Source organism: Chrysemys picta, chromosome 11, assembly GCF_011386835.1.
Source record: "Chrysemys picta bellii isolate R12L10 chromosome 11, ASM1138683v2, whole genome shotgun sequence".
Lineage (NCBI taxonomy): Eukaryota > Metazoa > Chordata > Testudines > Emydidae > Chrysemys > Chrysemys picta.
The window spans coordinates 61,505,435-61,519,805 of NC_088801.1; the positions used below are offsets into that span (position 1 = coordinate 61,505,435).

Genomic DNA, 14,371 nt, shown 5'->3' on the forward strand with positions numbered 1-14,371 from the left:
TACAGAAGTTACAATACCAAGCAGGACAGTCAAGCTGATACTAGGGGCTTTTTTCCTTTTACGTTAAGCTCTATCCAAAACACGGCTTTCCTTTAAAATTGGGCAGGGATTTAGTCTGTGTGTAAACTAAATGTGTTTAGTGTTCGGGGGTAAAAATTGTTTGGAAATGGTGAGGATATTTCATTTAGAAAAACAGCTACTAAGCGTATGAGATAGTAACCCTTCCTGCGGTGCGTGTGTTTGTTAAGTGTTTTTCCATTCGCTCGCACTGGGACCTATCAACCTCACAACAACCGATCACATCTATAGAGACAACACTGCAGTGGGGAAGGGAAATGAAGCAATGGCAAGGAGGGTCCATACAGGCTGCTTCACGATGACAAAACAAAACGACGTCCATTTGAGTTGTTATTCCGTTGTTTTAAAAAAAGAGCTAGAAATAAACAACTAAAGGAAGTAAAAGGCTAGTTAAAAGGATGTTAAAGTTGGAGCCCTTATTCCTTATGGACAGATAAGTTCTAGTTTCCGCCACAGCGTTTTTGATACAGCATGCAAGTACCGGTGCACTGCTTTATATGCTGTATATGCTACACACTGTTACAGGCCTTTGGGGGACATATTTCTGCAGTGTGGTCTCCTTGTGTGCCTTGTACTAGTACTGCACTCTATGTGCAGGGCCGGCTCTGGCTTTTTTGCCACCCCAGCGCGGCAGGGGAGGGTGGCCGGAGCCCTGGCGGGAGGGCGGTGAGCCCCGGCCGGGGCGCCGGGGGGGGAGGGCGGCCAGAGCCCTGGGAGGAGGGCGGAATGCCCGGCCGGGGCTCCGCTCTCCCTGGCGGCCAGAGCGCCGGGGGGAGGGCGGCGAGCCCGGCCGTGGCCCCGCTCTCCCCAGCAGCCAGAGCACCACACCGCGCCGCCCCCCTCCAGGTGCCGCCCCAAGCACAAGCTTGGTGGGCTGGTGCCTGGAGCCGGCCCTGTCTATGTGTAAAAAACCATAGAGATTACATGATATCACCCAGTAATGTGCGACATTCAGAGTAGAGGACCAAAGGTGTTGCAATGTCTAGATACAATGGAGCTGAGCGTATGGGTGCATGGAAATGACAGATAGAAGAGTTCGCACTGTGATGACCTTTAAAAGCTTGCTATGTTAGCTTACCTCACGCTGGTTCTGAGTCAGGAAAATACTTAAGCACACACTCTACCCCAACTCTAGTCAGCAAAACACATAAGGACTTATTTAACGTTAAGCTTTGCTGTCCTGGGCTGCTTTCCTGAATCAGGCCCTTAATCGATACCACTACTAACAATCCCTAGCTCATACATAGCACTGGGCATCCATAGATCCCAAAGCACTTACAAAGGAAGTCAGTATCATTATCTCCATTTAACGGGAGGGAAGTGACTTGCATCCCTCGTAGGATGGTGGCAGAGCTGGGACTAGGACCGAGGTCTCCTGAGTTCCAGGCCAGTGTTCTGTCCACTAGGCCACACTACCTCCTTAATAACTGTAACAACATACCTAGGAAATACCAAAAACACAAAGGCAATTGACAGATTCTAAAGATAATTGTTGTCGGTCAGTTAGTCCATTTCCGGCCAACGCAAGGATTATTCTCTGCAGTACATTTCCAGCCTTTCCTTTATGAAAATATTACAGTAGCCTATGATAGTCCATTTTTCTGCTAGCACAAGGCTGGTCCCTACCGTACATTGCCCAGTGCTCCCTTTTTTAAAATACTGGAGTGATCCACGCTCCTACTAAGGCAAGAGTGTATTGGCCCAAAATACTTGTAAACTGTAGGGCTTCAGATCATTCCTCTAAATCTTTTTAAAAGAAATGGCTCGGCTTTAAGTGGCTGAGGCAATAAAAGTTCCCAGGTGGGCAGGACAACTTTAACCCTGAGTGTCCATGCATGTCCGAGTTTAATATCAAGCTGTCCTGTGCATTATTGTTTGGTCACATGGTGGTACTCAGTCTCTCTGGTCACCAATACTCCATTATAATCACTCATTTACAATTGCACTCATGCTGCGCTGCCCACTCAACATGTTCTCTCTCCAGCGGATGGGGTAGTGATAAGTGTGTAAGTGGGAGTGATGAATATGTAGGTGGATTTCTTTCTTTGAGGAAATTCCCAGTGCACTATGTCAGCAAATAACCTGCTGTTATTTTAAGCGATCACTTTGGCACTCGGTCAGATTTCAAAGTACACCAAGCATGCAAAATAAACTAGAGTCATTCAGATACGTTCTAAAAAAAAGAAAGAAATAGATGTTTGCATACATCGCTGATGAGTGAAATGCAGTGAAAAACAGGAGTTTTGTATGAGTCACCCTCATGGAGCTCTGACAGGTCACCTCAGTCCCGGCGTCTACAAAATCCCTACAAGGTTCTTCTAAGTAAAGTGTGTCATGTATACGGTAGCTGTAGTATTTGGGAGCAGACAACCCAAAGCAACTCAGGTTCTGATTACGTGCAAACGTCAGTGAACCTGGAACCTTTCCTGCGTTGGAAAATAGTGGTGTTTGCATCATGACACTGCCACATTGTGAGCCCACGTTCTGGGAGCCCACCTCAGAGCACCAGCAGGGTTCCACAGGGAAAGCAGCCTGTCAAGATGAGCCCTGCAGTCTAGAAGCCCGTCCTTAGACCTATCTAAGGTCTAACTGAATGTGAGCTCCCAAGGCAATGTTGTAGCTAAGAAAGCAAATGCAAACATTGGATCCCTGAGCAGAGGGATATCAAATGGGAGGAGGGAGGTAATATTAACTCTGTATAGGGCATTAGTGAGACCATTACTGGAACACTGTGTTCAGTTCGGGGTCCACACTTCAAAAAGGATGTTGACAAATTGGAAAGAGTTCAGAAAATAACTACAAGAATGATTTGAGGTCTGGAAAACTGGCCTTCTAGACAGAGAAACAGGCCCCCTAGAGAGAAATATATGGGCATGATGCAAAATTTACGGCGCGTGGTTCTGTTGTGGCCCATGTTGTAGATAGACTCTGCTAGGCACGCTGGTTTTGAGATGTCAATGTGGTTTGAACAAGTGTCGTTCCCTCAACAATGCCACTGCACTGAAACCAAACTTCATAGACCGAAGCGGAGCTTGTTGGGTGGGCTTAAAGACATTTAGCCAGCACACTAACCGAAACATACACATGCATATCGGCTCCAGACTACTCTGACATCTCTATGCTGTTTTCACTTACAACATAAGCCCAATCTGAGTGAAAGCCGCAAAAAAGGTCAGCACATTACCTCCTATGTCACATCCCCTGCGATCATTATGTTCAGTCACTTTTTTAATGTAGCGTACATTAAACCTCCTAATGTCTCTGAAAATACCAACCTCTGTCCTGCTAGCCCCATGTCTTGAGCTTCTATGTTCATTCTATTTAAGATGTTTCAACTACATTGATTAAAACCTCCTCATCTTCCTTTTTCAGGATTCATAAATTAGCCTTTTAGCTTGCTGGCGGTGATCTCAGATACAATAGATAACAGGCTCTGCTAGGCATCCGGCCATTTCGAAAGCCATCACTTACGTTGGCTTCACCTTTACTGCTTTTCAGCGTGAATAGCTGGGGGTTTGTAGCCATAATTCAACACATTTTTCTTAAAAAGGGCCTTTCACACCGGGCAAAGCTTTCAAATGCATCATACTTAAATAGAGTTTCACTTAACTTTCTTGCATAACTTTCCTTAATGATTTTTTCATTTAACATTTTCAAGTAACTTTAGTACATGTGAAAGATAGCAGATGGATAGCCCTTGAAGAATGAAAGCCCTCTGTTTATGCACAGGAGAGGTGCATTAAATCCTGTTTATGCACATGATGGGTGTGGCACAACACATGGGCAAGTCATGGTTCCGCCAACGTGCCTGGAACCTGACTTAGAGGGAGTACGTCCAAGGGGTCAGTTTTCATGGCCCACACAGGTCTTCACATCTGTGCTGAGACTTGTCAACAAAGGTGCTAATTAATGCCAAATGCAGGGCTGTTTTCTGCGATGGGAGCACATAGCTACTAGGAACTGGATGTGAGTCTGGTGGTCTCAGCGCCACAGGCCACCAAAAAGCCAAGGCTGATTTTGCTAATTACTTATGGAAAAAAGAAGGGGTTTTTTTGGGTTTCGTCCATAGACAGCGCATTGGAGCAGATGCATGACATCACAAACAAGTCGATGGCAATAGCATGCTGTGTGATAAATAGAGGATCCTGGCTCTGCTACAGGACTAAGCTGAAAGAGGAAATGGATTGTGTAGGAGAAAGCTCTTAAAACACAAATATCAGCAATATTAGCAAAGGGAGTAGAGAAAATTGCTAGCAGAGTAAATAGCATTTTGTATAAATGTTCTCTTTATTCAAGTTTTCCCCAGTGCTCAGTCCTCCCTTTAAGGCTTGGAGAATTGATGTTCTTTTAAAAGCGTTGATTATCCGATATGCTTTTAGTTCCTTCCTGCTCACCAAAACTAACAGAGAAGAAACTAAAACAGAGTTGAGTTTCTCATGCGTTTTCGGACAAAATGAATAGCCTTTGGAATAGCCCAAGGCAGGCACCTACTCTGCTGTCTCAGTGGAGTCCAGAGATTCCCTTTCCAGGCAGTTGGCCAAATTCTAGCTTAATTTATGCTCATGCTCTCTATGTTTTCAAAATGGTTGCATGGATGAAACTGACAGCAGAATTTGACCTCTTGTCTCCTGATTGATGATTAGCTTGAAGCACTTTCTGAGTGATTTTTGGACATGAACAATTCCAAATACTTGCACGAGGCCCTCAGGCAGCTCTTCAGATCCTAAAAGGTTTCCATCTGGGTGGGTCAAGTCCTAGAAGTGCTCAGAAATCAGGTGAACTTGCTCCTTCTTTTTTGAAAAACTACTGATAGAAGAGCCTCAGCTTAATTAATTGGGTCTCTCCTTGCTGATCATTATGAGGGACACAAACAATCCCTTCTGTGTTCATATTCCCATCTTCACTTGAAAATTAAAAGAAACATTTTTAACTACTTGAATAATGAGGGTGAAGGGAAATGCTGTGCTCATGACTATGTGGGAAGTAATAGCATTAACACCAGTGTTAAGGATACTGCAGTCAGTCTCCAATCTTTCCTTGGGAGCTGAAGAAATGCCGAGACAAAGACCTAAGTTCAGCCTAGCCTGAGCCTATAGAGCTCAAACCTGCACTGACTCCATCTGAAAAACATTCGATCTGATCTTCCCCAACGTTTAGGGTGATTTGGACCTGGGGTTTTATATTGGGCTTATCTCTAGGTCTGGAGTGAGAGACCTGTAGACGGTGAACCATTCCATTCTACATCCTTATGCTTTGAAAGTTAAATCCCAAACTCACAGGCTTTTCCAAGTATCTGTGTTGTTGTTTCCTCTAATAAGGCACCTGATCCAACGCCCAGTTAAGTCAATGAAAAACTCTCGTTGACTTTAGTAGGTTCTGGGATCAGGCCCAAAGGCTGCGGGAGGTAGATACGTCTGCTCCATCCAGGTCTCTCACCCTCCCTTTATGCCCGATTCAAACAGAGCATCTGAATTACCATCTAGAAGTGCCTCTCTGCATTCTGTGACCTCTCCAGGCAGGAGCTTTCTATTTAAAGCCATGATGCCCAATAAACGATACCATTTTGATGTGGAGATCATTGCACTGACGATCATGATGGTGGTACTGAACGTTCTTGGCAGGATTGCCACCGTGGCCTAGTGGCGGTGCTTTCCCATGTAAACACCCACTGTTAAATTCCCAGTTCTGGATTCATTTCTCCTGAAGAGGCCAAGAACTATGAGGAGAGACAGTGGAACAAACTGCTTACACCAGCAGTGAATTTGGTCCACCAGGCCCTTGAAGGAAGGCGTGTCTCATGCTGCTTAATGGCCCAGTGAGCTCCCTTTACTCATATTGCCTTTAAAGAAGCCTGATTTACATAGGGTGAGTGCTCAGTAATTCTGGCCTCTTTAAGGCACCCCAACATTGAAGCATCTCAACACGTACTCATTTGGCCCTGTAGGAGCAACATTGATGTGTTCGGAAGGCGAATTGCACCCGGTCTCTCCTTAACCAGAACGATGGTGGGGCTTCAATGGCGTGGTGGGAATCTAGGGTTCGGGCGGGGACAGAGAGGCGCTCTTGAGGGGGACAGTGCTGCTGATACACACCCAGGATTCTAGGGTAATGCACATGGAGGCAGTGATGGATAGACTATTGATTTTGTTTGCTAAGACACTGAAGTTCTTTCCCTCTTGATAAGTGTTGATGGGGTAACAGTTCAAACTACTCAATGGATGTGTGTATGTCTTTCCCCCTTCTTGTCAAGCTTAGTCATTCTGCAATATAAATTGCCCTAACTCGATAAATGAATAGTATTAAACTGGAGGTCTTGAAAACAGTAGAGCCCTATACAAATTTCTGAACAGAGGCACCTGTGTAACAGTCTCATGGCAAACACATTAATTCAGGTTTAATCAGTAGCTTGCAATTTTTGGAAAGGCGAGATTTTGCTTTTTAGGCACATTACACTTCTTTGACCTTGTCATTTTTAGGTGTTTTTTTTTTTTAATTACATTGATCTCTTTCTTCTTTTGCAACTCGTGTAAGATACACAACAGTAGCTTATATTCTCAAAAGTGACTCTTTTTTGGAGTGTGTAACTTGAGATGCTTTGGAGGAGTCTGATTTTCAGATGGCTGGGTGCTCAGCAAGTTTGGTCTTCTTTAAGTGTCTCCAGGTGGGCACCCAAAAAAACATAGTTAGTTTTGAAAAATGTAGGCAGTGTAAATACAAAGGCATTTATCCTAGAATAGAGCTAATACTGGAAAGATTACATGGAAAAGTAACTTAGCTCTACTCCGACTGCAGCAAGCACATTTGGTTAGTAGGGTTTGATCTATGCTGAACAATAAAAAGAAATGTCACCACTAAAAGGCGTTTGGATCAGAGAGATGTTAACATAAATGCCTGAATATGGACACCCAGTTACAAATCTCCCCGTCTCGCTCGGTCTCAACCAGCTTTTACATTAAAACTTGTAATGATGATACATGACTTCCTTAAATTACTATGAATTTATTTGAAACCAAAGAGAAAGTGGGTCATTGAGGCTTTGTGTCCACTAAGATGTATGTGGGATGATGAAATGTAGAGTGTGTTAAATGGATCTACCATTAATGGCAACTAATGATGGGCACTAAGATACTATTGAAAGTTATAAGTATAATACCCATGACCATGTTAATAATGAGTTATGGCCATTACGAAGACAGTAGTGACAATATTTCAATGGTATGCAGATTCTCCAGTTTCTTTCTTTTTCCTCTGTTTCATTTTCTTAAAAGCTGGTCATTTAGTGGGGAAAAAATGTGATGCGAATGCCCATGAAGCACCTGTTCTGTTGTACACTCAAGATAATTCATTGCCTTTGGCCATAGCTATGGAAAACTTTGCAATAGTTCAAACCTGGCAGGTCTCATAACAAAGTGACCGTTTTCAATACTCCAAAAACATGTTTTGTCTTTCCAGTGGACTTCCCAAGGTTAGAGGACGGCTTTGCAATCCCTGGGCAAGACACTGGAGATGACAATGAAGCTGGTAAGTATAAAACGGACAATTTAGGGGGAAACTTATGTTGCAGGTTCTGGTTCATGCCTATCTCTAATTATTACATGGTTCCAATCCCCAAGGGGCCCACTCATCTCAGTTCCCCCTTCCTGATCCTAACAGCCCTCCAGAAACCATCTTACCCCTCAACTCCCGTCCCCCAATCCCAAACCGACTCTCTATATTTGGTAATAAACCATCATTGGGAGGGTAGACAGACAGTGTCACACCTGACAATCACAGTGATTCTCAACCAGGAGTACATGTACCCCTGGGGGTACACTGAGGTCTTCCAGGGGGTACATTAATTCATCTAGATATTTGCCTAGTTTTACAACAGGCTACATAAAAAGCATTTATGAAGTCAGTACAAACTAAAATGTCATACAATGATTTGTTTATACTGCTCTATATACTATACACTGAAATGTAAGTACAATATTTATATTCCAGTTGATTTATTTTATAATGATATCATTAAAAACGAGAAAGTAAGCAATTTTTCAGTAATACTGTGCTTTTGTTAGGTGAAACTTGGGAGTACACAAGACAAATCAGACTCCTTAAAGGGGTACAGTTGTCTGGAAAGATTGAGAGCCACTGGTCTATCGGGTGGGTTCTGAATGGCTGGTCTGTTAAAATCTCACATGCTCCAACTCTTCCCCCAGATCATAGCTTGTTTAGAATCCTCTGCTCTGAACTAGGAGCAGTGTACATTGTTTACAAAATTTGAAGAAGCAGTGTGGTCTAGTGGTCACAGCATCAGGAGAGCAGAGTTTTAGTTCAACTCTGCTACTGGCTCTTCGTGTGGCCTTGGACCAGTCATCAATCTCTCTGTGTTTTGGTTTCCCCCTCTCCAAAGTGGGGGTAATAATACTCTTCTCTCCTTAGCAAAGTACTTTGAGATCTGCAGAGTATTACAATTAAGACAGCAGCCGGACGGTTTAAGAGACACTGGCTGATTTCAGAAAAGGAAGGAGACACCTCTTCAGGCAGGGAGAGCTGGGCCTTAAATATAATTGAACATTACAAATCTTCAAAAATTCTTAGGGATTCATTTCAGGATTTGGGATGAGGTTTGGCCATTTTTTTTTTTTAATCAAAATAACGGGCCAGATCTTCAACTGGTGAATCAGCGTAGTTCCACTGAACCCAGCTCACGGCCCCTGAGAATCTGCCCCTTATGTCTTTATGGAGCCTATGACTAAAGTTCACCTGAGCATAGGGTTTGAAGTCTGGGAGTCCTCACTAGGCAGCCTTGGGATGCTAATACTTATCCCCCTGCCTCACAGGGGCTGTTGTGAGAATTAACAAATGTGTGTGCCTACAGGGTTTTGAACACGTCTCAGTTACTGATGGAAATGTACTACAATAGTAGTTACAAGTAACACTCTTGCCTTCAGTGAAACCCAACAATGATATTGCATAGGAAGTATGGGCCTGATCCTGTGCCCATTTCATAAATAACAAAGCTCCGATTGACACCAGTGGTGCAGGATAAGGTCCTGTTGGATGAGTGCTTTCTATAGATGAAGCGTCCTTTCAGTCAAGACCGATGTACTTAGTATAGGAACGTTTATAGTGATGCTGCTTAACACCTTCTCTGTTTATTTCTCAAGGACTTAAAATGCGGTATGGTAAAAAAAAGTGGTTATATAAAAGCAGGCACCTTGTTACTAAATCTATGCTGTCCCTATTACTGTATATGTGCCATTCAAGTGGCATCTAAGTTTCTAAAAAATACAAATTTTCCCTTTTTTTACTACTATCAGCACTGCAAAGTCGACAAACTGTTTTTGTGGTGGCACCAACAGAATTGAACGTTCAAACATTAATTGGAGCTCACATTGCATCTTGTCTTGTAAATGGAGCAAAGCTTTGACAGGTCACAGAGACCCTGAGAGGTGATTCCCACAGAACCAGATTTCTGACTACAACTGCACTTGAAAAGTCAGATCCTCAGCTGGTTTAAACTGTTATAGCTCCATTGACTTAAAGCTCTGCTGATTTATGCCAGCCGAGGATCTGGCCCTAAATCTGACCATCGCAGATTCCGTTATTTACAAATAAGTTTAAGGTGAATAAATTATCTCTGTCAATTATATTGCAGATTATTTTGATCTGGATAACAACACCACACTGTTCTCTACTAACTCTCCAGTAGCCCCAAAACTGGACAAAGACAAGAGCTGGCTCTACACTCTGGATCCAATCCTAGTCACCATCATAGCTATGAGTTCGCTTGGAGTTCTCCTAGGGGCCATTTGTGCTGGGTTATTGCTCTACTGTACATGCTCCTATACTGGTCTTTCCTCTCGAAGCTCCACCACTCTGGAGAACTACAACTTTGAGCTGTATGATGGCATCAAGCACAAAGTCAAAATGAACCACCAGAAGTGCTGTTCTGAGGCATGACTGATTGCACCGGAATCACATGTGACATTTCATTCCAGCGAGAGTAGCTGGTGAAGATTACTTGTTGTCTATGGGAATGGAATGCCATAATCTCAAACCAATCTGGAATACAGAAGGGGGCATGGGCATGAGGCCCCTGTCGTAAACTACAGTTGTAGACTCCAGTAAGCGGATTACAATCTGCAAGGACTACGGTAGCTGAATAATTATTTTAATGATGAGAACTGTGTTGGAACAAGGAAAGGAGCTCAGATGCTCCCCTGCCCCTTTATGTGAATGATTGAGACGTGTCCAAGGAAATGTTGCTTTATCTTTTGGATGTGAGAAATAAAATGTTGATCATTATTTCCCACTTCCTTTCCCGAATACGTGGCTGAAAATTCCTCAGCAATTCTGTCTTTAGAAATAACACACACACAAAAGCCCATCCCGCTTCTCTCCCCATTCAGATATTCTTTTGAGTTAAGGGATTTGTTCTCGGTGCACGTTATACAAACCTGGCGATCTGCACTTTCTACGCCTAAAATGAAAGCAGTTTGTTGCCTTTAACTTTCCATATCCAGGCGGCGTAGGGGGTGGAAAGAATTACACCAGTTTTAGGGTCAATGGAAACAGCCGTGCTGTCTTAAGAGATTAAGAAGCAAAATGGAAAGGAAACCTTACATGTAGACGCACCCCTCAGAGAGAAGCTGAAGAGCCTTAAAGTGATTTATGAATAAGAGCCATTTATTAAATCCAGAACTTGGATTGAAACAGCAGTGACCTTCCTCAGAAGCGCTCTTTTTATTTCTTTTATCCTTTTTTAAAGTATATATATATAAGAAAATTGCAGCAAACAAAAGACACACAATTGTAAGGTTCCCAAGACTCTGGAGATGGCTTTTTTGAGAGAATGGTCTGCTATATATATAGCTATATATTTAAATTCTTTGATAATGTGATGGCCACTCAGAATAAGAAGGAAAAAATTAACTATTATCATGCACCATTCCGTGGAGTGGGATGCGGCGCGGGGTGAGACCCAACACACTTAGATTAATTGACTGCCCTACTAAGACGGTAACCATTCTTTCTCCTTTGGGTTATGGTAACTTCCTCTGCTTTCCACGGAGTCAGGTATGTGCTGCAAGACTCCAGTCTGGATATCAAGTAAACAGTTTAGACCAAAATGCGGTCATCTTCTCATCCCTCCAGAGCGAAGTGCTCTGCTTCTGACCTTTTGCCAACACCAACAACAAAATTATGTGGTGTTTTGTTTTGTTTGTTAATCAAGTGCCTTAGAAAAACATAGTGTTTCTATGTCTAGAGATCAGTGATGTATCAGACTACAAGCAAGGCGTTCATCCTTCCCCTCTTCGTAATATATTCTTCATGGGCGCTCTACTGAGTAGAGCCTAATTGAAGAGTCTTATCTTTGTACTTGCAAATGGTCTGGCTATATTTTCTCTCTGTGTCTGTGTGATCATGCCACACAAGAGATGTGTTATGTCCATAGTGTAGTAAATGAAAAGGTTTAAAATCCCTGGTTTCACATCAATGATGTTATTTCAGTTTTAATACAGCTGGGTTATCTATATGAATGTTTCCATATTACTGCACATGGATTATCCATATGCCAGCAAGAACCCAACACCCAATTTTATTCCTAAAGGGTCCATACATCCTGTTGTTTTCATATGATCTTCCAGGATCTTCTTGTGAGAACCTGACGTGGCTTTGCTTTTCATTTCAGATATCGACGTTTTTTGGGGTTGTTTTTTTTTTTTTTTTTTTTTTTTTTTACAGTCTCAAAGTTTTCTGGGCATAACGCTACATGGAGCAGCATTTGCTGTGTGTACTAGGAACAAGCCAGCCAATAGAACAAGTGCTCAGTGTGATGAGCAGCATTTGGAGTGAAGAAGTAGAATGACTGTGGGCACAATTCAAGGGTTCTTTAGCTCACCATGAATGTTAATGGCTCTTGCTGAGAGTTTCATGAAAAGCTCACTTGGAAAAATCCGCCTGAAAAATAAGCATGGACCCTTGTTGAGTTGGAAGCTGGCAGGTGTGACACTTACACACACTTTTTGAAAAGTGCATTCTTATCTAGTATGTGACTATTTCATGTCCCTAAAAAAAAAAAAACATTGGCACAAAACCATCCCGGTTTTTTTATTTTGAAAAATTGGTCACTTTAGCGTGGTCATTCTCCACACACAAACTACCCATTACTCTGCCCCCCCCCCACCCAAAAAAACTAAACCCACCAACCATACACACAGTGATAGTAAAATATATCAGACCATTTCAAAGGTGGATTGCTGCTACTCATCAACTTTATCCCTCTTCTAAATCACACAAAAGGGGAAGGGTGAATGGAAAATGACCATAGTCACCCACCTGTAAAAGTCAACTTATAGAAACAATAGTCACTAATATATGGTAATGTTACAGTGTCTAGTAGGCAGCTAGAGGGGGAGAGGTCGTATATACATAGAGTCAGTTTGATGTGTGTTTATGCACACGTGAATTCTCTGTATGTATTGTGTATGTGAATGATTACGTGGGACTGAATAGTGTTACTGTAGCTCTGGTCTGGGGCAGGAGAGTACTGCTGTTCGTGGCACTAATTTGGGAGGGACCTAGCCAAACTGTGCTTAATGGAAAAGCACACCCCATAAGAGTCCTGCATTTCAAGTCCATGTGGGTTGGTACAGGGACCTGAACGTGCACACTTGCTGAGCAGAAACAGGCCAATAATGCTGCATAGCTGATACCTCACTCACCGCTGCTGTGTGCTTTACTGTTCTAATACAGTATAATAACTGTGTTTGCTTGTAACTTTAACAGGAAAAATAAAATTGGTGCAGTCTCATCTGCAAATACAAACTATTTGTTAACCCATGTTCTCAAGCAATGCCCTTTCCAAAATACACTAATAACGCAGTGTTAATAATGCCTTTGCTGATGTATGTTATCTCCACACCCTCTCAGTGTCAGGTAATCATTACTAACAGGCATGTTTGTCATGTTGCTGATTTCATTTTGCAGGGAGGTGAGCATGGGAATTAACCCTTAAGAAACTGTATGCAGAAGCTGAACTTTTCCAAGGTTTGCTGTGCAAGGTAGTCAACCATTCACTGGCTGAGCCAGGACATATGAGCTTCAGCTCTTTTACTGTGATTCTTCAGTGTAAAAAGACAAATCAAACTGTGTTTATATGATTTGTATAAAAACCCTTTAAAAATGCCTATTTAATAAACATTACAGTAGAGGGGCTGTTCCAGTTTGTTTTGTAAAAGGAAAACTTAAAAGTAAGGGGTGGGGAGTATGCTGGCGTCTTCATGTGGGTGTGTTGTGAGCCCCCAGTTATTGGTGGCTTGGCCTGTTAACGCAAAGGAACCCAAGGAAAAGTAGTTTTGAGGCAGGGCTGAGGAGTGATGTAACCCCAGATGGAAATCACATGCTTTCGGGAATGTCTACAAGGCAAGGCTATGGCTCACTCTAGTGAAGTTTCGGTAGCAGTAAGACCAAGATCTCCATCAGGGCCAGATAGCTGGCCTGAGGCATGGAGCTTGGGAGGGTTCTTAGAGCAGGCAGGAGAAAGACATTAAAGAGGTGGTAGAAGGAAAAGTCCTGAGGCAGTACGGTACAGCTTGGCTGGAGGCCCACTGATGGAACTAGCATTCATTTAGAGGCAGGAGGCGTCCCAAGGAGGAAGGACATCCTGCTTTCCTGCCCTCTCAAATCCAGCCCTGCAGGAATCTTTACCCTGATTAGGCCTGGTAAGGACAAAAGACTATTGATTGACTCCACGAAGATCAAATCGTTACTAATGTACTCTGGGGAGGGTGAAGCTGCTGGGTAAGGCTGAGAGGGTTCACCAGAGTGAAACACGCCTCCAGCTGAGGTGGGCTGAACATCCAGCTTGTGTTTCCATTGGACTCTCCTTTAAACTCTGGAAAGAGGCGGGGGGAGGGGGGAGGGGGACTTCTTGGGTTTTCAACAGAGGATCCAAAGTATCCCATCGACCTACATGCCTGAGGCAAACTGTCAGCAGCAGGCAAACAAAGGCAAAGCTGCAGGACTCATGCTGGAGTGGTAAATCGCTTGTCTCAAGGGAGACTGGATAGAGCAGGAGATTGGCTCTTCTGCCTCGATATTGCTAGTTTAAATTGCCCCAGGTCAGTAGTAACCAAAACTTCCTAGTATGGTGATATTTGTTGTAGGTGAAGTAAGCTGCTGGGCTCAGTTAACAGCTGTAGATGTCACCAGTGATCTTCACCGCTGGCACTAATCCACTCGAATTGTCACACCCAGTCCCTGAAGTCAGCAAGGAAATGGGCAGGAGGGTTTGACTGCCTCTTCA

General features: G+C 43.2%; 1 protein-coding gene across 2 annotated transcripts in view; it reads left to right on the top strand.

The window, feature by feature from the left end:
• Positions 1–13,276, top strand: part of NRP2 (neuropilin 2) — a 123,617-nt gene extending 110,341 nt beyond the window's left edge. For both annotated transcript variants that reach the window (XM_005306052.5, XM_005306053.5), the window contains exons 16-17: positions 7,531–7,599; positions 9,719–13,276. In XM_005306052.5, coding sequence (XP_005306109.1) covers positions 7,531–7,599; positions 9,719–10,023 — 374 coding nt within the window. In that variant the 3' untranslated portion in view covers positions 10,024–13,276. The remainder of the gene's footprint in view (positions 1–7,530; positions 7,600–9,718) is intronic.
• Positions 13,277–14,371: the final 1,095 nt, after the last annotated feature.